Source organism: Lepisosteus platostomus, chromosome 1 (genome assembly GCF_059453375.1).
Source record: "Lepisosteus platostomus isolate fLepPlt1 chromosome 1, fLepPlt1.hap1, whole genome shotgun sequence".
Taxonomy (NCBI): Eukaryota; Metazoa; Chordata; class Actinopteri; order Semionotiformes; family Lepisosteidae; genus Lepisosteus; species Lepisosteus platostomus.
This window is the reverse complement of record NC_142611.1, coordinates 19,765,396-19,791,215: the sequence shown is the minus strand read 5'-3', so window position 1 is coordinate 19,791,215 and position 25,820 is coordinate 19,765,396. Positions and strand designations below refer to the sequence as shown.

Below are 25,820 nucleotides of genomic sequence, written 5' to 3'. Positions count from 1 at the left end.
TTTGCCACAGAATAGCTTAATTATCAATCCTAAATGAAATAAGAATGGATCCTTTTTAAGGCTAGTAAAAGTAAAATACTCAAGATAAAACTTGTTCCACACAATTAATGTTTTTAATTTTCATAAAACATTCTTAAAAATAATTATTTTGTAAGTGCTGTCAATTAAAATGTGATTCCTAAAATATTAAACACCAGCTTATGTAACATTTTATACATCACTGCAAACTTTAGAAGTACTCTGAAGAATTGTGCTGTATTCTTATTCACATAACAATGACTTATTTTAAAAACAGCCCTCACTAGAATAAGATATTATGCATAGTGGGATCCCTTCCACAAATACTTTTCAATGTTATGCCCTGGACACATATGTACACCTGATTTATTTGACATTTAAAGGAGTTAACATTTATTATTTATTATAAAACTGAGATGGTATTTCTATCCAGCAACCATATCACCTTGCAGCTCTCAATTGGCAACCCACTGAGGCTAAGCAGGGTTGAGCCTGGTCAGTACCTTGGTATGAGACCTCCCGGAAAGTTATGGTTGCTGATGGAAGTGGTACTAGTGGGACAAGCAGGGGATGCCCACCCTGCGGTCTGTGTGGGTCCTAATGCCCCAGTATAGGGGAGGAGACACTATACTGTTCTGGATGCCGTTAAACCGAGGTCCTGACTCTCAGTGGTCATTTCTGGGCATTTCTCGATAAGAGTAGGGAGTTATCCCAGTGTCCGAACCAAATTTCCCCCCTCTGCCTTTACCGTGGCCTCCAAATTGTCCCCATGTTTGATTGGCTTGCACTCCCCCTGCAATGGACTGGCACCCTGTCCAGAGTGTAGCCTGCCTTGCGCTCGTTGCTTGCCAGGTAGGCTCTGGCTTCCCGCGACACCATATGGTATAAAGCAGTTTGGCAAATGACGTGACATGGTATTTCCGGGGCATAACATACTGTATATTTACCATCATGTTCCACTGAAGGACAGTCATTGATCTTGTAATCTAGAATGGATGTGAAAATAAATCTATCACATTTAGACAGTCTTCTGTGGCAAGGTAAGAGCTTCACAAGGAGTGGAAATCATTTCTACCCCCTAAAATACTATGAATCCACCACATTATCCCAGGTAAAGAAAATAGGTTTTGATTTGTCCCAGACTGAAGAAGAAACTGAACTGCAAATGCCCTGAGCTTTTATCTTTATTATTTAGTTAGTAGTACTTTATGCTGAATATAAAAAGCTTCAAACATGCATCCAGCATAGCAGGCTCACAGCCCTGGGTTCAATTCTGGACCTAGGGTGCTATCTGTGTGGAGTTTGTATGTTCTCCCTGCATGGGTTTCCTTCCACAGTCCAAAAACATACTGGTACTGTATGTTAATAATGTACATCTCTGGGAAAACCGGCCCTAGTGTGTGTGTCTGTGTTTGTGATGTGTCTGCCCTGCGATGAACTGACATCCAACGGATATGCAGCCTTGCATCTGTTTATTGCCAGCATGGGCTCCGGCTCTTCTGCAACTCTGTATTGGATAAAGAGGTTAGAAAATGGATGGTTGAAAAAGTTAGCAGTCCAAAAATGGTCAGCCTTTGATAAAAGAAACCCAAGTAAATCTGCAGTGCATTTCCTTCTGTACAATCTTGCAATGTAGCCAGCTTGGAATTGGGTTGTTGTTACCAAAGAAAAAAAGAACATATGTGATTTTATCAGATGTCCGCATAATACAGTATGTGTAACAAAGCTGCGCAAAGAAACCCTAATGTCTTTGCTTTGATGCTGTGACCCTCTGAGGAAATCAAATTACAATCCAGTACACATTTAATTTTTAGGTTAACTTCTGTAATTTTCAGACAAAAAAAAATTGTGTTCAAGGGGAATTCCAAAGCTACAGTATTTTCGTATTTCGGGGTTTTGAAAGAATCGGCATTGATGAGTGCATTTCAAGCCACAATAATAGCAAAATGTACATAATAACTTGTAAAACCCCCAACTTACACCATAAAATAGATTAATTTTCCAGGTATGTGCAGTGCCATGTTCTGCAATTCAGAACGAGGCAACAAAACGTCTGATGACGTGTGTGGCCTCATTACATTGTAAACAAGCAGGATTGTGAATACATCTCTTTTAATCTGATAGAAATATCGCTTTCGATTTTGAGACGGTATTGCAGACAAATACTGCTTACTTGTTAACTTGTTAACTCTGCATGCAGATCACATTGGAATATTTCTGCAGCGAAATGTCTGCTGCACAACCTGTATTTATTCGCTCGTACATCACAGTTCATTAGTCATTTTGGAGGCTAGTGAGCAGGAAGGGCCAAATAATGTCACAATTGGTGGGAATTCAAATGCGAGTTAGCGACAACATGGAACTTACAGGGCTTTCACAAAGTTAATGACTTAGTGCTTTATTCGGAAACTATTTTCTTTCTATAACATCAATTAATTTAGTTACTCTTTAGTTTAGTTAAACGGTCTGAGAAATTAGGACTGCAGTTCCCCTTTAATATTTAATGATTTTTGGGCATCAATCATTTTAGATGAACAATAATACATTTAAAAGACAGTGGTAATAACTGTTGGTACATAAGTGTTTGTAATCTACTAAATGTTCTTGATGGTTAGTAAACAAACAAGATGGATGTAAAAATTAGAGTGGCAGGGAGTGATTGTTCATTTATCAAGTTTCCCTGTGCTTACTTATAAAAACCCATCTAGTTGGTCAGTGTAACAGAACAGAACAAAGAAATGAAGGGTGATTTTTCTAGCACACATGCAGTAGCAGTGAGGGAAATCTGGGTTATCATTATGGTAAGAGTCGAATGCCAGCAGGAAGGTATGTGCGAGCAGCACAGTTTGCATATAAAGTCTAACTGGCAAGATGAAACATGCATACCAAGCATCTCCAAAAGAGGGTATGCAAACAAAGAAACTGAGTAACTGATGATAACGTCAAATTGCTCTGCCAAGAGAGTCCAGTTCAAACAGCACTCCCCTGGCTTTTCAAAACACATTATTTATGCAGCAGAAGCTGAAGATCAACCTGTTGCCACACTGCACCTCAGGAAACTTTGTTGTGAACAACTACTGCAGCCTGTGTGCTAACAAACAACACTAAGCCTCGAGGCATCAGTGAAAAGCAGAGACTCTGTGAAATTCAGAGTGGACTTTCTGGCTCTTCTGCTCATGGAGATGGCAGTGAATAGCCTAGCTCCAGACTATCAAAGGGACATGCTGCAAGTCCAGCTCTTCAGGTCTTCTTCTTCAGACCTGGCTGAAAAGCAGGATCCACACTGTGGGCGGCAGTCACACCCTTCACTGTGGAGCTCACTGCTCAGATACACTAGACTGCGACTGTGAACAATTTAATATCATATACAGGATATTTTCAGTAAAGTTTTAAATGCAGAATTTAAAGAAATATTAACGATTGAGTAAAATGTTATCTGGGACAAAAACTGGAAAGATTTAGACAATGAATGGGAAACTGACAGCTGCTGTGCTAAATGTTCATTAAGGAAGATCTCAATAACATGCCTCAGGCAGTGAAAGGACAAAGCTCTTTATTAAATAGTATCAGCATAGAAGAGTTAGAGGTGTTTCAGGTACATGAAACACTCAAGTTCAATAAATCTTCTAGGCCCAATATTGTCTTATCAGTTGTACTTAATTGTACTCAAGTAAACAACAGAAGTTATCGGAAGCTATTGATCTTCCAACAGAGACACAAGACAGCGGGAGATACAATCTCGTACTCATTCATTAGGGTGAAGGATGACAAAACTGAACCAAATAATTATAGACCAATAGCTGTGACCTTATTAGATGTAAAGTTAAGGAAATAAATAATAGAACAATACCATGTATATGGATCACATATGTTATATGTCCATCACTGGGGTTACCCTCCCATCTATCCTGGACATTTATGACAGACGGTGCTTAAGTAAAGCTCTAAGCATAATCAAAGACCCCACACACCCCAGCTACACACTTTATGATCTGCTACCATCTGGAAAACGATACCGGAGCATTCGGGCCCGGACTACCAAACTCAGAGACAGTTTTTACCCCCGCACTATCAAACTGTTAAACTCCCAGCCTCTCTCACTCTCACCTCACCTCTCACCTATGATCTGAACCTCACAGTGCCTTCTTCCTTTCTTTCTTTCTTACCAAAAACCCAAACACACGTTGAAAATCTACCTCTACCATACATGTCAAAAGCTCACTCCCCATAATTTCTATCCCTTTATTTTATTCTGTTGATGCATATTTTTGCACATAACCTGTTACCTTTTTGTTGTTTTGCACATTGCCTGTTGTTGTTTTTTGCACACTGCCTGTTGTCTGTCTTTCTTTTGCTACACAATTGTATTGTTGTTGTTGTTGTTGTTGTTGTTGTTGTTGTTGTTGTTGTTGTTTTTTCTCTTTGTACTACTTATGTCCGAGAGCTAGCTAAATAGCATTTCGTTATACCATATACCATGTATATGAGTGTAATGACAATAAACTTGAAACTTGAACTTATATGGAAATATGGAATATTTCGATTTTCAGCAGGCATTTCATAAAGTTCCCAATAAAACATTCTCAAATTACAAGCAGTAGGCATATGGGGAAATGCTTGTGTTTAGAATTGGTTAATTAGAAAACAGAGTACAGAAGGGTGAATGCTTAAATGGGGCAGGAGTAATTAGAGAAGTACAAAAGAGATCTGCACTTGAACCACTGCTCTTCCTAATTCAGATTAATGAACTTGATTCTATTATAGTTAGTACTCTGGTCCAGTTTGCAGATGATACCAATAGGGGAAGATTAGCAAAAACTGTAGAGGCAGCAGAAGAAATTCCAAAAGTTTTTAATAAAATTCAATACATGGAACATGAAGATAACTCCCATGAAAGGTATTCCAGGGACAGAATTCCTGATACACCTTCAGGTTCAAACCGAAATAAATAAATTTATAGAATTAGGCACATAGTGTCCACTCGAGGTACCCTAAATGCACTTTGGTTGCTGTACAGTTAAAGAACAATGTGAATGAAAACAATTTAAAAAAACATACCCATATTTATATATGCACTATTAACATTCTGTTGGCTACAACTGTGAAGTGAGTATTGCCATGAAATGTGGACCCACACAACTTTACTTTTCTGAGGAATCCCTGAGTGAGATTTCTATGACAGAATGCTCATCCCTGAACACAAACTCTAGCAATCAGGTACTTGGCTTGCCAATACAAATCTTTTGAAATAAATTACTTAGCCCGTTATCTATGAAGGTAACAGGTTGGCTGAGGTTTTTATTCTGGGCTATAGACACCATTACTGTATTTGTAGTTCAGGGCTGGGGTTGGTGTTAAAATTGAAAATTTCCCAAAAATCTACAGTAATTGATAAATACGTTGTCTCTGTGAATAGACTGGTAAATGTGAAACTAAAAGAGAATGAAGTAGAGACTAACCAGTTAAGAGTAAGGATTCTACAATGCGATCCATAACCCGTGGTGAAGTCTCTTAGGAAAGTGAAAATGTGAAGTAACACCAGCAGCCTTTCACATGAGGATATATAAAGTAGTTAGCTATTAAACCACGGAGACAAATTAATCAATATATTCCCCACAGCAGTGATTCCAAACGCCACCTGTAGACGGGGACAGACAGGTGCTGGCTTTACAGCCTGCCTTTGCTGCAGCACTCAAGAGGACTGAACAGGTCTGACTCTGAGGACCTCTGCAAAGCCCTCTCCAAACCAGCAGGTGATGTGCGCGGTGTCCAGGGTGAAGTGGAACAGCTGGTCCTGACAGCGTGTGCGGCGGTACACAGAGCGGGGGTCAGCAGACAGCACCCCCCTGATGGCGGCGGCGGCTTCCTCTGTGGACTGCAGAAACTGGAAGGAGGGCTTCCCTGGAACTAGACAACAACACAGAGAGATTCCAAGGTCACTGCCATTGGCTTCAAGGAATTACACTACCTCCCCATCCCTGTCTTTAAAACATCGTCCTGTTTAACATCAGGACTGTTTTACAATCTAACCTTTACTCAAATCTGAACATACTTCTGCATAATTGTTAGACTGTATATAGATATTGGATCATACATATGACAGACAATAGAGAAATGGTACGAAACAAGCATTATGTGTCAAACAGCCACCTTGCCTTTGTGGATCTGATGATTCTTTGTACAGTACTTATTACAGGGAGGTTCCCTGGATCAAGATCAGACTTTGCCACTGACTTGTTGTGTCACACTCTGAAAAAGTCACTTCACCTCCATGTGCTCCATTCTTTGAAAGGGAGGTAAATCTGGATTTGTCCTATAACTGTACAGAACACAAAAACTCATGATTCAGTACAGAGGCATCATCTATACCCTTTTGCCATATGAAAATGGAAGATCCAGTTTTGAGGCTTATCTTTTTATTTACAGAGGGTATATGCAATATCACTGTAGTGCATAATCACACTCATTAGCTATCTCGTGGATACTCAAAGAAACCTGAAAATCTGGTCTCCAAAAGGACTGAGTTCACTGGTTCATCACCCATTCATCCTGGTGACTACCAGTCAGAATCACTGAACTCTGGTTGAAAAAACTAAAAATTAATTGTTGTCAAACACCAGGTCTTTCAATTACTTCTACTGTATGCCCACATTATTTATTGTTTATAAACAATTACATTATTAGGCAGCCAGTTGTACCTTATAGCTGGAATGGACTAAAATATCCAGTGCTGAATGATCTCTCACAAAAACATATACATGTGCTTATATATATTGAAATGCTGTGGTCGAACACTAGACTCCTTTCCCTAAGTATTTTATAAAAAATGCCTTGAATGTATACCTGCTTGTCCTGGTAGTTGAAACTCCTTAAGATTCCTCTCAGCATGTGGAGTAAAGCGCACGTTGAGACTGGACACAGGTGGCTCTCTGATCCAAGAGGCTATGGTGGTGTAGGAATCTGCGCCAAACTGTACCTCTTCACTGGACTGAAGCCGTTCATCCTCACAGGGCCTGACAGTAGAGCTGTTTGCCTGCAGGACATTTTCTTCTGTAGCCAAGTTGGTGAAAATATTTTTGTGACTGACATAGCTTTTAATTTCTGCTAAAACAGAAGGAATGTCTTTCTCCCTGGGAATCTGGCAAGGCCTGTTTGGTTTGGAGTCACCGAGAGCACCAGTGGAGGTCATCAAAAAAGCCTTTGATTTATCTTCAGAGAACATAACCTTTGAATGTGAGCTGGCATGTTGTCCTTCTTCCTGCAGGCCTCTGCCATCCTCCAAAGCCAACGGATTCCCAGACAAATCTTCAGTCTTTGTATTTTGCTGTTTTAGAGCATCAGTTTCCTCATCTGAAGATATGCATTCTGACATATGCTGTTCAGTGCTGGCTGAGCCTACAGTGTCCAGAGCTCTGCTGTGTGGTGCATCATAGTCTGGTATGTAGGGTTTGATGTCCAGTACAGGGGTACCTTCGATCATATCAATTCCAGATAAATGCACTGTGTCGCCTGTATAGAAAAACAGGTTCTGTTTAAGTCTGCAGCATTTTCTCAATGCATTTTTTCCTGTGCTAAGTAACATTTCTTTTAAGGAACAAGTAAAGGTTTATTTCATGCTGAAAAGAAAGGAAAAGAAATACAACATTTTGGCTGTGGAGCCTTCTTTGGGTGAAGGATTAAAGAAGACCTAAAGAAAGCTCCACAGCCAGGATGTTGTGTTTCTTCTTGTGTTTAGTTGAAGAAACAACGAAGACACAACGATACAATAAAGATACAATGAAGAAACACGTAACTTGTTCCTTTGCAGGCTATGCATACTGATACAGCTACCTTCTTGAACTACATTTCTTTTATTTGGCAACATAACTTATTATTGACTTAGGGAAAACACAGCAAGGCAACTGATTATATCTGCGTTAAACCTTCAAAACCCAAAACACAAAGAACAAGTGTCCTGATCCAAAAGGCTAAATTGTTTTGTTTAATGTTGGTGTTTGCTCTATTCAACTGTCATTTTAAACAGCCATTAAAGAACACTATCATATATTCTATATAACAGATATGACTATACTAACTATTAGTGTTTTTATTAACCAAATTTCGGTAATGTTCCATCAGTGATGCAGCTATTAGTGTAATAATATTGAAGATATGTCCTTTAATGTTGCAGCTTTATTTTAAACAAAATTCACTCCCGGTTTAATTTTGAGAAAGCACAAGCCTAAAATCATAGACAATATTATTTTTTTACAGATTACAAAAAATAGATGTTGTAATATTTGTAAAGTTATTTTAGTCTTAATATTTACCAATTGAAATTAAATAACCTTTTAGAACTGAAACGTATGACTGTTTTGACACTTTTATACTATACTATTTCAGTAAAGGTTTATGCTCTGGTCCTGGACTACTGCTACATAACAAATTTAGAAAAAGGATTCATTCACCCATAAATTCTCACTCCTTGGGGAAAACCTTTGAGCAAACTAATTTAAGCCTCTATATACTCTTCTGAGACATTACCAGCAATCTTCTCCAGCCTTGCGAGAGTCAGCCCTATAGCATTGGGGCGATGCGGGCTCCGCGTGGAGAAAACCCCAGTCTTTAGGCCATTCAGTCTGGGAGGCTTCACCTTTGCCTTGTAGCTCTGGTGCCCATTTTTGTGGAAAATAAAAATAATCCTGTAGGCGGGAGACATAATAGGATGCTAGCATCGTCCAAAATTCAGCTGTAGTAGAAACACTACCAGAAAAATGTAAGACTGAGGGCATTCAAGGCTTTACTAACTGAATACCAGTTCTTGGAATTAAACAGGGCCTAAACTGAGGTTTACATCCAAAAGTGCCAATCCTTGAGAACATATTGTTCTGACATACTGATTTGGTATTGGTTTTGATTTCTGTTGATATTCTAGGAAAAATAATGTTGGTTCAAAACAAAAAGCAGCTGATTCATTTCTTGTTCAAAGCTTTTAGACACAAACATTACTATTACTTACTTGAGAATGTGCATAATTTTTGTTACATTCTGAAGAGTACATCAAAATGGAGGAAACAAAAAATTAATATGGATCAAAATTTATGCAATACCCGTCTTTCCTTTTTCTTACTTTGTCAACTGGAGGATCTGGAGCCTATCCCGACAAGCAACGACGGGTGCGAGGCAGGGTACACCCTGGATAGGACAACGGTGCACCGCAGGGTAGACAGACACAAACATGCAAACATGCATTCACATCCGGGCAAGTCTTCCCAGAAGCCAGTTAATCTACAGTACCAATTTGTCTTTGGACTGTGGGAAGAAACGGGAGCACCCAGAGGAAACCCACTCAAACACGGGAAGAACATGCAATCTCCACACTGACAACACTAGAGGTCTGAAATTGAACCCAGGGCCCCAGCACTGTAAGGAAATGCTGTTAGCTGTTAGCTGTTAGCAAAACATTGCTAACAACTACGTCACATTGCCACCCATTAATGCAACAGGAAAACGGAAATTCAGAATTTCAAAAGAATTTCAATATAATAATCCTTTTTAAATTTTAAAATGTCTTTAAATCTTATTTAAATATATGATGACTGAGAAAAAGGCTATAGTTCAGAATGAAAACATAGAGAGTATCTATTCATACAGCGGGGGCATTTACTGGATCAGTTATAAGCTGATTAACATGCTCAAGAGTACAACAGCACTATTCAATCCAGGATTTGAAACCCTAGCACTCCAGAGGCCTAACAACTGTCCACTCTATTGAGCACCACATATTACACTGTGTATAATCATACTGGAGTTTCTTTGCTCAATAACAAAGACCTAGCTATAAAGGTAAAAGTCATCTTGTGCTCAAACTAAAATATTCTCTTAGATGAGTGCACATACTTTTTTCTGCTGTATAATATGTTTTATTTTTACAGGAGACAGAAAACACGAGGACAGAAAAAGGAAAAATAAATGAATGCCTCCCTAAAAATTAATATAAAATCCTATATTCCTTGCGTTGTGTGAATCAAGTAAATAAAATGTTGCCACTTTTCTTCCTTACCAAACATGGGAATACTGGTCCAAGCCTACCAGAGAATGCTCTGGATTGTTAAACACCGCCTTCCTGATACGCAAGGTTGCTCTAGATGAGGTGCAGATGGTAGGTTGCCTTGGGGTGCCAGTTTTTGTAGCAAAGCAAGACTCAATGTACCCAATTGGAACAGTCTGAATAATTCCTAGGGGAAAAAAAAAGAAACAAATATTTTTTCACTTTCAGTTCCGTTTTTTAACTTCTTCCCATGGAAGGCCACTGTGTTTTTCAGCAGCTTTTCTGCACATTGAAAATACTGCACAGTTCCATCTGATCATCATTGATAGTCAAATCTTTAAGTCAAATTTTTGTGCTACGTTTTTTAGTTGGATTTTTGTGCAGGTATTGCAAACCAATAGAATAGAATGAGAGAAGAGCTTCCTCAACATCTTTTGACTTCCACCTCAACTTTTGACTGAATAGCTATGCATGTACTGTAACTAAGAGCAAATAATAAATAACTTAAAATTTAATGAAGTTACTAAAGGTATATCCAGGTTTAACTTCAGCAATACATTGGTTCCGTTCTCCAGATTGCTATGACCCTTAATAGGAATAATGGCTTTCTGGTGATGATCCCCATTTTTTATTAATATATCAGTCTATGGAGATCATCCCAGACAAACAGCCAATATGGAATGTGACAGAAGACAGAATGAAAAAATGGGATTATGTTATATTAATGTACATGTGTATATCAATTAAACATATTCTTATAATTCAACACTTGTTGTAAATAAAACACAGTGATAGTCTACTATTCCAAATTGATGTGTTCTGTAAATTGCTAACCATGATATTATTCAATGGGATTTTTACAAGGGGCTCACGGTTGTTCTCATCAGAAAACAACTGTTTCAATTTTCTTCATGAAGGTGAAATGGTTCTACTATTGAAAATATTACCACTAATGTTTCAGGTTCAAAGTTGTTTAGAACCTTTGTCTCTGCAAACTATTGCATTTAGAATTGAAGGTGGAGAACATAACAATATTGGTCTAACCTGTCAAGTCATCATCTCCAAAGGAGTACCATTAAAATAAGTACTAATACTTTAACAAGTTTCAATATGGGGCCCTTTCAGCTTTATGGTTCTGTACAAGCCAATCTATCTTGGCTAAAGGAAGACCTAAAAGTTATACTCTTTATACGACAATCAGTTATTCAACAAGAACTGTCTGTGTTCTGTTGGTCTAAATCCATGGAAGACAGTTATTACACTCCAAGTACACAGACTATTTCTTGGGGAGGATTCTTTGTTAAGAAGAGTTTGAATGCAGAGTGACACATACCTTGCTCCAAAGACAGGTCTGAAGGCTCTCTGTCTGACTGTGGTAAAACCACCCGAGTCCTGTCCTCCTTGATGCTTGTCAGAACTGACTGGAGGGAGCTCAGGTTTTTCCTGTGTGAGCGAACTGCGCCATCAGTGAGCTGTCTGTAAGTGGAGCAAAAATGAGGGCTCTTGCTAAACCAAAGATAGACGCTTTTCAAATGTCGCTGTCAATGTCCTGTGCATGCAACAAGGGATTAAAGACTCAAAGGGTTCATTTACCCTGTTACAGAAGGGCTATTTTGTGCATGTTAATATAAATCAAGAAACACTGTCAATCTGGACAATTATGGAACTTTTTTCTTCAATTAAGAAATTAAGAATCTTTTGAAGAAGGGAAAGTCCAGCCTTTCGGGGAATTACATTTTCCTTGAACTGTAAATACAACTTGTGTTAAAGAATAAAGAATGAAAAAATATATATACTAGTCAGACACCCAATATTATCTCCGTTATAGTGTATCATAACCTTTTTCTAGCTTACTTAAATAAATCTTAACTAAAATTCCCTTTCAAAGTTGACCAAAATGATTCTGGCCCCTGGAGCACCGGAACTCTTAAACAGGATGGAATTGAAGTTGAACGGCCTCTTAACAGCGTTACTCCAGGTTTTTTAGTGTACGTCTGAGAAGCAACTACTGTATTTATTGTACTTTAAACTGTGATAATCGCAGGATAGTGTCGTTTCTGCATACATGTTTGAAGTAATGTTTCTGTGAGAAAGGGAAATGGCTTCAGTATCAGTGCAGAATTAATTACTATTTACCAAAAATGAATCGGGCTACAATTAAAAAAATACATGTTTCTGATGTGTTACAAATAAAATTAGAATTCATTACGTCCTTGTGTTGAATGTGAGAAATGTACCTCGTGGGAAATATATTTTAATACATTACCTCAGATTTTTTATTTCTTTCCTCATTACCGATACTTGCTGCTGGAGTTTTTGCACATGTTGTCCACAGTTGCACGACTCAGACATTCTAGACGTTTTATATTTTTCCTTTTCTTGTGCCTGCAAGTTACTTTACGTATTGTCAAATTGAAACCAAAGTATTCTGTTCATGCACTGCAAGATATAACGTGTTTAGCAGAAGAGTAACACTATTTGCTGCTGGCCAACTAAAAACTTACCCTGTGTCGGCGAACGAAAAGACGTCGATTGCATGAAAATAAGAAATTGGGTCTATGAAAATATTAGAGCAACGTTATTATACGATTGATTAAGATCTCTGTGTGAATCGGGGTATTTATGATTATTGACTTGATTTTGCAAATGATTATTTATCAAATATAATAAAAAACGTAGGAATTTAACTGCAGGCGAAGTTCTAAACCAAATTATCTGCAGGACACCGTCGACTCCAATATTTCAAAATGCACAGCTGTTAGTGCCCTTTCAGAATAAAGCTTGGTAAGGTTAAAGTTGTTTTGCTGAAAGCTAGTATTTATCTATTGGTGACCAAAATTGTTTAAGCAGTCCTGTGCAGCTTATTATAATGATGATGATAATAATATTTTTCATCATCCAACGTGCTTTACATTTATACATACTATGTAGGAGAGAACCTGCTTCCTCTATCAAACACACAACAAGATATTTCATATTCCATCAAACCCAACACACAGATTTGTTGAAAGTAAGTTAGGGTTTATGTCAGTAGGAGGAAATTTATTTAGGCCAGACTGTGCAAACCACGAGTGGAATTTAGTCAACACCCTGGGGTTAACACCTTTAGTAGACAACATGGCATGAATAAGATAGGATCACTTTATTGGCCATATACAATTTCTTGTATTAGGCATTTGTGTTTTCATTTACCCCAATGCTCTCCATGAGACACACAGACAGGGAGAGAAGCTTTGGGGTCAGAGCGCAGGGTCATCCATTTATACAGCACCCCTGGAGCAGTTGGGATTAAGGGCCTTGCTCTGGGTGTCAACAGAGTAGGATTCCACTGTTGGCCATGGGATACAAACCGGCAACCATCCAGCCACAGGTGCAGATCCTTAGCCACAGAGAAACTGCTTTCTATTTGTAATGATACACAATATCACTCTCCAGCCATGGCTGTCATTAATTTAATCATCAATCGGTGTCTCATTAAAGACAGCTCTTTCAATTGGAATCAAAACCAAAATACCTTAATATTTGGGTAAGTATGTTCTCCTTTGACATATACAGTAATGTTGACAAACAATGGTGAGAACACATGAAAAGTGGCCTACAGGTTAGAAAGCTGTTTCATGGTTCGTGTTCGTGACTCATCACAAATATTCGTGCAGTGTGGGTCTTTAAAAGTCAGCAGGAGGACCTACACTTGGTGTCTGAAAAGAAAGGGTGTCTAAAAAACATTAGATTAGGCAGTCCTTCTCTGTAACACCCTCCTTGTGTAGTGCTCAGTTCCAGTGGCTTTTATATACAGTACCTCCTGTACTGTAACATACTGTACTAAGGGTGTCTATCAAAGCAGTAAGGATATGCTAACTTCAATTGTCACTGTTGTTTTCTTGGAAATTGTCTGTCTGAACCATGTGAAGATTGATTAAATATACCCAGCATTATACTAATAATGCATGTTAAAAAGCAGTACATGTGACAGAATTGAGGGGGGGAGTTTCACTTACTATTAAGAAACTGTACAGCACTTAAATACATGTCTAGATGTCAAAAATGTTAGAATTAAAGGAGAACTGAAACCAAAGAAGCAAACATACATTATATCCCCGGCTTTTAAATTCAAATGAATCCCCTCTTTTCTGATCTCAATTTAAATGGAAAATAATATATAAATAAAGGAGGTAGCATTTCTCAAGCTATCCAAAAATTAAAACAACATAATTTCTTCCAAATGCGCTGAAAACACTTTCCTTGAAACTGCAGGGGAGATCTGTGAGATCTACTGGTCAACTGAATGGCTTTAAATATACTTCTACCAAAGAAAATGGAATCTTGTCAAAGCATATAGAGAATATGGTCCTGTTAAAGCAAAGAAGGAGTCAAGCCCTCCAAGATAAGTTAGCATTCACTTGTGTGCAGCCACAGCCACAATGAGAAGTTCAGACTGCCGTGGACTATGTGGAACAGAGCTTATGTGGTAACAGTTAAGGTTGGTCACTTTGAGATCAGCCTGCTGACACCCCAGGTGGAGATAATACAATAATAATCAGAGTTTTGTGAGAAACACTACATTTTATTGCAAATTCTTCTCAATAAAACAAGCAGTAACATTTGCTTATAGGTTCACCTTCATTGTTAACAGCAATTCAATTAGAAGCACAGCCCATGATTAAAATGGATGTGTCTGACCTCAAGTGCTACCTGTAAGGTTTTTTCACACTACCAGCTCATATAGGGGTTTCCGGTGTGTAATCCTCTATATAACAATTAACAACATATTGTATTTAATTACTAGCTTATCCAGTTAGTTTATCTCATTTTAGTGGAAAACTGGGTTTTCCCATAATAAGAAGAATTGGAATATACGATGAATGAAACACCAAACAGCCCAAACGTTGTGTAATACACAGTATTTTTTTTTCGTGGAAAATCCCCATATACTCCAAAATAAACACATGCCATGGTGCACTATAAAAAGGGGGGCATAATTCAATGAGTAAGGTGGATTACATTAGGTATCATATTAACTATTCAAAACATTGTATATTTGTATGTATTGTATGCCTGAATTCAAAGAGCAATTGGTAACATCAGTGTCTCCTTTCTGCACAGCCTATGAATTTTATCACTGATCTGTATCACAGGAGTTTTAAAGGAAGAGGATCGGAATAGAGAGGAGACTCTTCAGAAGTACACTGTGGAGAAGTACTCATGTTCCAACGTGTGAAAGCTTGTCATAGGTGCTGCTTCTCCTCCGGAGTCTGTGAAAGAAAGTGAATATTAATAATTAATTGTTATTACTCTGGCAGTCTTGTGCAAGCAATTTACAAAGATTAAAATTGTATTTTTTAGTCAGCATTTATTCAACTGCATGTGCTAGAGCAATTTGTGTGAAGTACCTGTCTCAGGAAGACAACTGGATCCCATTCTGGGAATTGAACCAAATCCTAATCACTACTCAACATTCAGGTTATTTAACTCCATTAAAAATAATATTGGAAACAAAAAGATTTTGGAACTTTGTTCTCCCTTGTCTAAGCTGTCATTACCCTGTTTTTCAGCAAGAAATCAACTCTTTTGTGAAATAGGCTTTATAATTGAATGCAACAAAGCAACAGTGTATACTTTTATTTTACACATTTTATTGATTTATTTTTATATTTATACCCCTCAATTGAATGAACTGCATTCGTAAGAACATGAGAAAAGTTACAAATGAAATGAAGCCATTTGGTCCACCAAGCCAGTTTGGTAGCAGCTAATTGATCTCATCTCATCCCATCATTTCCTGAAAGAAGCCAAAAGCCAACTTGTTCCAGTCATAAACCATACAGTTTTTGGTCACTCTTAGTCAACATTCATTCAAATGTGTGTGCTAGAACAATCTGTGTGAAGTACCTCTCTCAGGGAGACAACTGGGTCCCTTTCTGGGAACTGAACCTTCAATCCTTTATTTAGGAGTCCAGCTCAACATTGAGATTATATTTATACAGCAGGAGATTATGCCGTGTTAAAATTTACACTGCCTGATATGCCATAGCATAGTTTCATGCAGTGACTATGGTTTATCATACTTTTGTTATGATTTTCTGTTTATAACAAGCTATCACTAGCTTGAAAGCTGGACAAAGCTATTTCAAAGTTTTACTTTTCCACACCACGCCGTTACAGGCACTAATAATGGTACTGATAGTGGAGTCAGCTTCGAGAGGTAAATGCGACATAGAAACATGGCTGTGGGGCATGAACAATCTTGCATTTAAGCAAGCATCGTCTCATGTTGAAGTTTTCAAAAGTTTAAAAATCCATCCCAACAGGATGCCAGGCCATTGCAGGGCACACACAGACACAAACACGCACACACACACTACAGGGCCAGTTTTCCCAGAACTACCCAGTGCTGCGAGGTGACAATGCTAAGCCTGTGCCTCCTGTGTTTAAAAATCAATCCTTTAAAAAAATGAACCAAGAATAACAATTCAGAAATGAAAACATTGATGCGCAGTCTGCTTCACCTCAGAGGCTAAATAATACAGCATTGTAATTAGTTACTCATCAGTGTGTAATCTGAGTGTCTTTCTACCTGAAACAGTGGACAGGTCCTCCGCAGCTTTCGGCACGTCCTCTTTCTCGTCTGGCCCCAAGTCTTCGATCACCACTACTTCCTCCAGCTGGCCGCTCGGGAGCTCTGTCAATGTGCTGTCTGTCTGAGAGGGACCAGGGAGCATCTCCTCCTGTCCTTGGACCTGGTCTTGCCCGATGTGGACCTTGGCAGGCTGGTCTTGGACAGGAATGCTGCTGGGGACTTCCTCTCCAGCTGCTCCCTCCCCTGTCAAAGGCGCTTCTTCGATGGGTTGGGTGTCCAGGTCGGCCTCCTTTCTCCTTGGTCTTCCTTTCCGGCTGGAAGTGCTCTTCTTCTCCTTCCTCTCCCTCTTCTTCCTACTCTTCTCTCTGCAGTCGGAGCGAAAGGGATCAGAAACAGGTCAGTGTGAACCTTAAGACTTTCATTGCTTAACGGCTACGTTGTCAGAGCCAGATGAGTAAAATAAATTGTACTTCTTGTTGGCTGAACGCTTAACGCTTGTAAAGGTTGTAAGATGTTCAATTTAGCAAGGGCAAATGCAGATATTAAAATAATAAATCAATCAAATTTCAATCAGCACTTATCCAATTCACGGTCAAGAAAGCCTGGAGCCCTTCCCAGGAAGAATTGTGTGCAAGGCAGGATACAACTTGGGTGGGATTCCAGTCCTTCACAGGGCACACACAACTCATATTGGGGTCACTTTTCCCTGAAGCGAACTAACCCATCGGTATGTCTTTGCAATTTTGAAGGAAACTGGGGCGTTCAGAGGAAACCCACCCAGAAACAGGGAAAACATGCAAACTCCACGCAGATAACACCCCAGATATTGAACCCAGGGCCTCTACAAAGCATCATTGCTAATCACTCCACCACCATGTTGCCCCCAATACATTAGCAATACAATGGTCAGTGGTCATCTAGTTATTCCACTGAATTTTGAGACAGTTTGACCTGAGGAAGGCGATCAGTACATGACATTAAGCATCTGAGTTTAAAAAGTAAAAAAGAAGTCAGTCTTTTTGGGTTTGATCATCCTTCTTTACACCAAAGGTTATTGGGATCTGGAGGAAGAAACCATATTGTTGAGAAGCCAATACAGATTCCTTTTAAAATTTCTGGGTGAGATCCTCTGATCATCAAATATTAGCAACCAAACAAGCAATAAGAGCCAGAGGCCCTACTCTCATTTGCTTATATTGACAAAATGAGTCAAATTTTGTTAGGAGCAGAAAATAGTATTTACTTAGCCTCTCTTGATTTGACTATTTTTAAGTAGTCCTTGGAGGTGTACTTTGCAGTCAAATCTTTGTTTTTGAGAAAAAGAACAAGTTGTTTTGGAAGCTAAACCTTGATGTGGCTGATTTAACTTTTTTTTTATTTCAAGGCACATTGAATAAGCAAACATTATAATATTTGTAATATCTATAGAATTAATTATATCTCATCATTTTTGAAAAGTTAGAGGAAAGTGGAACTACAAAAAGTAGTCTACAATTTGAAAAATAACACCTTTTAGGAACTGAAAAAATATGTATTTACTTTGTGCACAAGCCATATAACATTTCCTAGATAAATAATTTGGTATCAACATCTTGATTCCCAACTTCAACTATAGGAACCGCTGAAGGTTCATGGTTCTCAGTCATAAAGTTCTATTGTGGTGCACTACCCAAGGTAAACAGCAGATGGTGACATTTTGGTGTTTATCAACATGGTTTTCACTAAAAGTTATATGCAATGTTTTGGCTTTGGCTTTTTAATTTGTCACAATTTACCGATGAACCCACTGGTAAGTTTCCTTCTCCTGCGCCTCTGCCTTCCTCTTGCGGAGAAGATCTCTGTCTCTCAGCCGGCGACGTATCCCATCTGAAAAACAAGCCATTAGGGCCTACCATGACTACCATGCTTATTGGTACCCCCCATCAACTTCGCAAAGCCAGTCCTGTAACCCTGTCTGTAGATGGCTCTGTACTTGAGCTCCAATCAAAATTGAAAAACCTTGGGGTTATATTCGATTCTGGCTTAACATTCGACCCACATGTACAGCATACTGTCAAAACATCTTTTTTTCACCTTAGAAATATCGCAAGACTACGCCCTATGCTATCATTAACTGTGGCTGAAAAGCTGATCAACATATTTGTATTCTCTCGAATTGACTACTGCAATGCTCTGCTCCCTGGGGTATCTAAATCTACTCTGAACAAGCTGCAGTATGTCCAAAATTCAGCAGCCAGAATCCTGACCAGATCTAGTGCAAGTGTTCACATTACTCCTATCCTGGAGTCCTTGCACTGGCTTCCGGTCAAATTCCGCGTAGACTTTAAAATCCTCATGCTCACCTACAAGGCTTTACATGGCTTGGCACCTCAATACCTGTCTGAACTTTTATCGCCCTACTCCCCACCTCGCAACCTCCGCTCTTCAAATTCTGCCCTCCTTACTGTCCCCCAAGCCCGTCTACATTGTATGGGCGACAGGGCCTTCTCCTGCTATGCCCCCAAGCTCTGGAACTCCTTGCCCAAGGATATTAGAGAGTCACCTTCTCTAAACTCCTTCAAATCCAGACTCAAAACCCTCCTTTTCAGAAAAGCCTTTACTTAACTGGTTCCATTCTTCACCCCTCTGCTCTTCTTAATACCATCTTCCACGGTCTCCTCTATTGTTATTGTTGTATTGCTGTAATTATAATTGTGTCCTGTCTTGTGAAATTTTTCTTATTTATTGTTGTAGTCTTCTTATTTATTGTTATTGTCATCCTGTAAAGCGCTTTGAGAAGCCACCTTTAAAGGCGCTATATAAAATAAAGTTTATTATTATTATTATTATTATTATTACCATGACTTTCAGCACAGACTGACCATTAACTAGACCTTTATAAAGCTGGAATAATGTTTGAGTTGTGAATTGAGCTACTTGTTATGTTTTTAAAATCTCAGTTATTTTGTGTATTCTACTGTATGTTTTAGTGACCACAGAGAGTCAGGACCTCCGTTTTACGTCTCATTCGAAGGACGGCGATTTTTTTTACTGTATAGTTTCTCCATCTCTATACTGGGGCATTAAGACCCTCACAGACCACAGGGTAAGTACTCCCTAGTGGCCACAATAACACCTCTTCCAGTAGCAACGTTGTCTTTCCCATTCAGATACTGGCCAGGCTCACACCTGCTTAGTTTCAGTGGTTACTAGTTGTGAGTTGCAGGGTGATATAGCTGCTGTACCCTGATATCCTAGCCAAATTTCCCATTGGCCTTTACCAATTATGACCTCTTAATAATCCCCATTAATGAATTGGATTTATTCATCTGTTCTGCTCCCCACTGATAGCTGGTGTGTGGTGAGAGTACTGGCCCACTATGGCTGCCGTCGCATCATCCAGGTGGGGGCTACACATTGGTGGTGGTGGAAGGGAGTCCCCATTACCTGTAAAGCGCTTTGAGTGGAGTGTCCAGAAAAGTGCTATATAACTGTAAGCAATTATTATTAAACTCTGAATTGTTGATCATCCTTACATATTTTTTTGTCTTCAAGTATTTCTAGGTTTTCTCTAAAACAAGCATGCTTATTTTCCCTCTCATTGCCTTGTTTTAAGTTAAACTTGTGTCCAATTACATTGCTTTCTGAACTCCTACACTGCAGTTAACACCCCGACTCTTTAGAAATCACAATGTTAACAATGCTAACCACGCTCCACCGTGCTCCCATAATTAACAGTCATGAAGTTTTTAAAAAATGTTCAATAACCAGAAAAATGTTTGTGCTGAATATCCCCCTACATATCTCTCTTGACCTGAAAGAGTCAAAACGACCAATGTGAATTAAAAGGAGAGAGACACAAAAACAAAAAAACTACTGTGTATGTGTTAAAATGCAAGAACAAATCTCAAATACTTTAAGATTGCTTAGTTACTACTACTACTACTACTACTACTACTACTACTACTACTACTACTACTACTACTACTACTACTAATAGTGATAATAATTTCTTGCATGTATAAAAACTTTTATCCTAAAAGGCCACAGAGTGTTTCCAGAAATGAAGTTCTGCCTGCACCTAGGTTGCAGGTACCTGCCATTTTATGCCATTACTCAGTATGCCACCAGTCCTACTACACAAAAGATCAGATAGAGAACTGAGTAATTACTGCTTTGGTTAAATTAAAGGGGCATTGTATCGGAAGACTAAATTGCACAATTGGGAGACCAGAGTGGAATTTAGCCTAGATACTGGGATTCACACGCCTTTCTTTTGAAAAGTCCCATGGGATATTTTAATGACCAAGTAGTAAGGAACTGGGTTTAACATCCCATCCCCAGGATAGCATCTCCTATAGTGCAATGTTCCTTAGTCACTATCTTGGGACATCAGTTTAGAAATTCAAATCCGGAGAGACCTACTGACATCCTAATGGTCAACCAATACTACCTTCAAACCTGCCTGTTTAGTGGTCTGGACACATTGCACACATTGTCCAGAATCCACAAGTATTCGATGTACCTCAAGCCTGGTAGATAGGGCATCCATAAAATAACTGTCACATTCTCCTCTAACAGAAAATAATTATACTTCCTTACACTTATATACTGTAACACTTTTCTGGACGCTCCACTTAAAGCAAACCCCTCCACCACCACTAATGTGTAGCCCCCACCTGGATGATGCAATGGCAGCCATAGTGCACCAGTACACGCCCCACACACCAGCTGTCAGTGGGGAGGAGAACAGAGTCAGAGCCAATTCATAGATGGGGATTATTAGAAGGGCAATGGGAAATTTGGCTAGAATGGCAGGGTAACACCCCTATTTTTTTCAAGAATCGTCTTGGAATTTCTAATGCCCACAGAGAGTCAGAACATTGGTTTTAAGTAGCATCTGAAGGACGGCGCTGTATATGTGTATATATATACTCACTGTATATGAGTAGCATGACAGCATTTTGTGTCCTGTGGGAATGTTGTCACATCAGGATAAGCCCACAGGAAGGGCAGTTAGTGAGTTACTGCTTAAACCATCACACTTTCTGTGTTTATGTTTCTGGTGTTTTCTTAATGTCTTTGTATTCTTTGTATTGGAGCATACATGCAAATACACATTTCATTGCATTTGTGCATATGACAATAAACTGAACTGAACTGAACTTGGATTTTCCCATTACTAGCAACAATTAGCGTATCATTCTGCACTAGACTCTGTGACATCGATCAATCTACGCAAAACTTTTATGCATTAAAATCACTTAAGCGTATCATAGTCAATCACAAAAGATCAATTTATTAATATACACCAAAAACAATCATCAAACACTTCATTTTTACAGTTTTCACATTATGTTGCTTTAAAGCTTGCTGTGACACCTGAATTTTTGAATGATACTTTGAATTTGCAATGAGTATTTCTTGTATACACAAACTACTCCACACAAAGTAAAACATAAAAAGAACTACACAGATGATTAACGTGACAAAATGCTAAAGTAATGAGTATAAAGGTATTTCATAATTTCAGAATCTAAAACAACTTTCTGCATACGGTCCTTCAGTCAGGAAGGCAAATATCAGCAAAGATTTGATCATGAAGACTAAGGACCATTAAAAACAACTAAGAGATAAAGTTGGAGAAAAACACAGACCCTGAGAAGGTTATAAGAAAACTAAATTCTAAAAAAGACACATAATATTCTTTTGAGCACAGTGAAGTGGATCATTAGGGAGTGGAAGGTTTATCATACTGTCCAGACTGTCTACATCAGGCTGTCCCTCCAAACTGAGCAGCTGGGTGAGAGCAATGGGGACTTTGAAAAAGCTTCAGATTTCAATTGCTGAGATGGGAGAAAATGTCCACAAGTCAAAGCTGACATGCAGTAAGAAGAAAGACGTTACTAAAAGCACATCTCAAATCCTGCATAGATGTTGTAACAATGTATTTATGTAATACTCCAAACATTCGGCAAAATTAGTTTTGTAGTCAGGCAACAAAACTGGAACGTTTTGGAGTAAATGCAAAATGTTACATCTTAGTGACAAGAACACAGTGTTTCATCCCTACTGTCAAGCATAGTGTTGACAATATTATGTTATGATGTTATGGGGCTGCTTGCCATGTGAGAAGCTTGATGGGACTGAGGGAAAATGTATGGCATAGGCAAATATAAGGAGAAAACCTGTTTCATTCTGTTGAAGAAACTAGAGTGAAAATTAACCTTTCAATCGGATTCAAATCATAAGGCCCAAGCTACACTGCAGTAGTTTAATGAATAAGGAAGTCAATGTCCTTGAGTGGCCTAGTCAAAGTAATGACTTGAATCCTTTTGTGAATCTGTGAAAAGACTTGAAAACTGCTGTTCATACATAATACCCAAGAAACTTCAAAGAGAGCATGAACAAATTAGTCAAGGAAAATATGGGAAAATATTGCATTATTCCAAAGAACAAAATACGTAGAGACTTAAGATACATCCAGCAAATATTGAATTCGGAGGTCTGATTACTTATTACCGTCAACATATTTATTTTTTTCTTTTTAGTTTTAGATGACATTTACTGTTTCCCTAGAAGTGTCCAGTCTGAGCTTTCAGGTTCTGAATTAAAAATGTGTGCGCTCAGTTTGTTGCAAGGTATAATAGACACACAATATATATAGTGACTTCCAAAGGTGCTGGAGCAACACAAGTCACTGTTATTTCTGCAGTGACAGTCTGCAGATTCATTTCTGGATTGTATGGTGATGTGGCTATTGCATAATGGCTGCCACATGTCATTTCAATTGTGGATGAAGAGAAATACCCCCGTTATGAATGAAATGCAATCTATTCTATTTATTTATTGTATTCATCTAATCTATTTAAGGAATTTTTTAAATCTTTAATAAACTAAAATGCCTTTCCAATAGATTTAGTTTCATCTATTTAACTGCACAGGCTGACTAATATTAACTTAAACTCTTTGACGGACCTAATTAACCAATAAATTAAGATGAAATATGTTACTATAGTGTACTGATCTGAATATCTGTAGTAATATATTAAAGAATGTATAATTAAAATATTTTTCTCTTCAGCAGTCAATACCTTGCATGACAACATTCTTCACACAAGAGCATCTAATCGGGTATGAAATTATCCCTATATGCAGAACTAAAGTGATTTTCTGCTTTAGAATTAAGTTAACTTTTACATGTACAGTAAATAACTATGTATTTATATTTCAAGAAAAGGGCTGTTTCTTGTCTTAATTGTAAAATTGTGAATGAAGTCCATGTTATGGATTCAATTACAACAAATAAAGCTGTGATGCACGATACTGTTTTACATAAACATTTACATACCAGTATGTAGTATGTACATAGTATGTAGGATGCCAGGCTGTCATTTTTCATCTCACATTGTTACTCTGCATTGCTAAAATTACATTGCTGACATCATTTATTATTGTTTGGTTTACAAGCACATTTGATTTCTGCTTTCTATAAAAATCAAATCCACATGATACTCCTGTCTATTTCACATTACTGCACGTTTCATTTAAAAAAATGAAGATAATTTTCTGGATAAAATAATTTGCACTGTTTGTAAACAACATGGAGAAAAACAGAAAAAAACAGAAGCCAGTTTCTGTTTACCTACACAAAATTGTTTTGCACCCCAATAATAGATTCTTAGTTTAAACAGGATACTGTATCAGTTTTCTTTTATGAGCAAGAGGTAAGTAAATTGACTTTTTTTAATACACAGATGATGTAGATGGTGCTGTTCATATTACTCATTTGCTACACTTAGTCATATTTACATACTGTAGATGAATGTCCAGAGATGTGTTATTGTGTTTCAAATGAGATGATTTTCACTGTCTGTTCAGTGTTATTTTAATGGTTTTACAAGCAGCTCTGTTTCTCAAAATATCATTAAAATACCTAACTTTTTGTCATGGTGATGGATATACATGGCAATATACATTTTATGCTACAATAAAAAATAAAGGAACTGATGACTGATGTACTATGTGACAGCATAAGTGTCATAATGATGTTAAAATTCCACTAAATATCACATATGCCTTAAAACCCAGTATTGATTCAGTAATATACATGGACACTGCTAGTCGAAATCAGGATAAATGAATATATACTTTTCATATTAAACTTTAGAAATTTCTAAATAAAATACAATATGTCTCTAATGATCACAATGATTATTAATGATTGTGACTACAATTCTCATTGTAAAACTAGGTCTGCATCCTGAGTATAAGGAAATCCTCTCCATATTAAGTAGCTCAATAGCACCCTATTCAGTATGCTTTATTCTATGTTATTTAGAAATGTATAAAATGCACACAGAACAGTATCATATTGGTTAAGATTGTTAATCTAATTTGTGTTGTTCAGCCATTTAACAAATTAAAATACAAAACAAAAACAAAAATGTCTCTGAATTGTAGGTCATTGTCTAGTGTACTCGTCCTCCCCCTAACTCGGTGACTACAACAGTATTAGCCTTGCATTTGTCTATCCCCTCATTGCCAAGACTACATTTCTTGTTAGTACAGGAAATACCTTCGTTGTCATTTGTGTCCTTTTTTTCAGAGCGTGGATAGTTCTCACCTCGATCCTCCATGTTGCTTCCCCCCCAGAAAAAAAGAGAAACTTCACTTTGGGTGAGGAGAGGAAAAAGCAAGTTGTGATCAGTCACTTTTGGCTTCAGATCTGTCAGTTTGCAACTCCCGCCCAAAAAAAAGGGGGTTATCAGGCTTAAACATTAACAGGGTATGTGGAGAGCAGTGGCACATTTTCCCTTATCATATTTGCAAAGGCGGAGGTCTTGGCATCAGTCAAAAAAAAAGGCCCATAGTCTTTCTATCGCCTCTGAAGTAATGCACACTACACTCTTCTGCTTTGCTGCTACCACAGCACTTGGGCCGTAGCTATAGGCTCAGCCTGAAGCCAGGGACATGAAACTTTGCTAAGGTGTCTGTTTGTGCTGTTCAAGTTCCAGCTCCATACACAAGATAACTACGAAGATGTAGCACTTTGTTCTGTTGCCTCGCTGTATTTCTGCTGGGATGGATTTGTGCTAAAGGGCACAATGCTGTTTGCTCTGTATGTGCGACTTTCAATTGTGTCAATTTAATTCGGTCAGTGCTCCCCAGCGGTAAAAGTAAGAATGCTTATGTTGGGCCAAAACACTCTTACAA

At 38.2% G+C, this 25,820-nt stretch overlaps 2 protein-coding genes across 7 annotated transcripts; both read right to left on the bottom strand.

Moving 5' to 3' along the window:
- Positions 1 to 4,851: 4,851 nt before the first annotated feature.
- Positions 4,852 to 12,539, bottom strand: trmo (tRNA methyltransferase O). The gene is made up of 6 exons (XM_088626807.1): positions 12,315 to 12,539; positions 11,382 to 11,524; positions 10,061 to 10,235; positions 8,542 to 8,699; positions 6,862 to 7,527; positions 4,852 to 5,925 (listed from the first exon to the last, which is right to left on the bottom strand). The coding sequence occupies exons 1-6, from the start codon at positions 12,398 to 12,400 to the stop codon at positions 5,711 to 5,713; spliced, it is 1,443 nt and encodes a 480-aa protein (XP_088482933.1). The 5' UTR covers positions 12,401 to 12,539; the 3' UTR covers positions 4,852 to 5,710.
- Positions 12,540 to 14,591: 2,052 nt separating this feature from the next.
- On the bottom strand, positions 14,592 to 25,421 carry hemgn (hemogen). 6 transcript variants are annotated; one of them, XM_088626877.1, is made up of 5 exons: positions 25,183 to 25,421; positions 21,284 to 21,335; positions 18,401 to 18,491; positions 16,623 to 16,990; positions 14,592 to 15,300 (listed from the first exon to the last, which is right to left on the bottom strand). In XM_088626877.1, the coding sequence occupies exons 1-5, from the start codon at positions 25,192 to 25,194 to the stop codon at positions 15,224 to 15,226; spliced, it is 600 nt and encodes a 199-aa protein (XP_088483003.1). In that variant the 5' UTR covers positions 25,195 to 25,421; the 3' UTR covers positions 14,592 to 15,223. The 6 variants fall into 6 exon arrangements, with proteins under 6 accessions (XP_088483003.1, XP_088483021.1, XP_088483042.1 ...); XM_088626895.1 differs by having other exon boundaries at positions 18,413 to 18,491; positions 25,183 to 25,417; XM_088626916.1 differs by lacking the exon at positions 21,284 to 21,335 and having other exon boundaries at positions 25,231 to 25,414.
- Positions 25,422 to 25,820: the final 399 nt, after the last annotated feature.

Coding starts and splice junctions, on each gene's coding strand:
- trmo (XM_088626807.1), bottom strand. CDS start 12,400: ATGTCTGAGTCGTGCAACTGTGGACAACATGTGCAAAAACTCCAGCAG. Junction 11,525..12,314: donor AAAGAAATAAAAAATCTGAG/GTAATGTATTAA, acceptor CTCCACTTACAG/ACAGCTCACTGATGGCGCAG. Junction 7,528..8,541: donor AAGGCTGGAGAAGATTGCTG/GTAATGTCTCAG, acceptor TTTTCTATACAG/GCGACACAGTGCATTTATCT.
- hemgn (XM_088626877.1), bottom strand. Junction 16,991..18,400: donor ACTTACCAGTGGGTTCATCG/GTAAATTGTGAC, acceptor CTCCGACTGCAG/AGAGAAGAGTAGGAAGAAGA. Junction 15,301..16,622: donor GGACCTGTCCACTGTTTCAG/GTAGAAAGACAC, acceptor TTTCTTTCACAG/ACTCCGGAGGAGAAGCAGCA.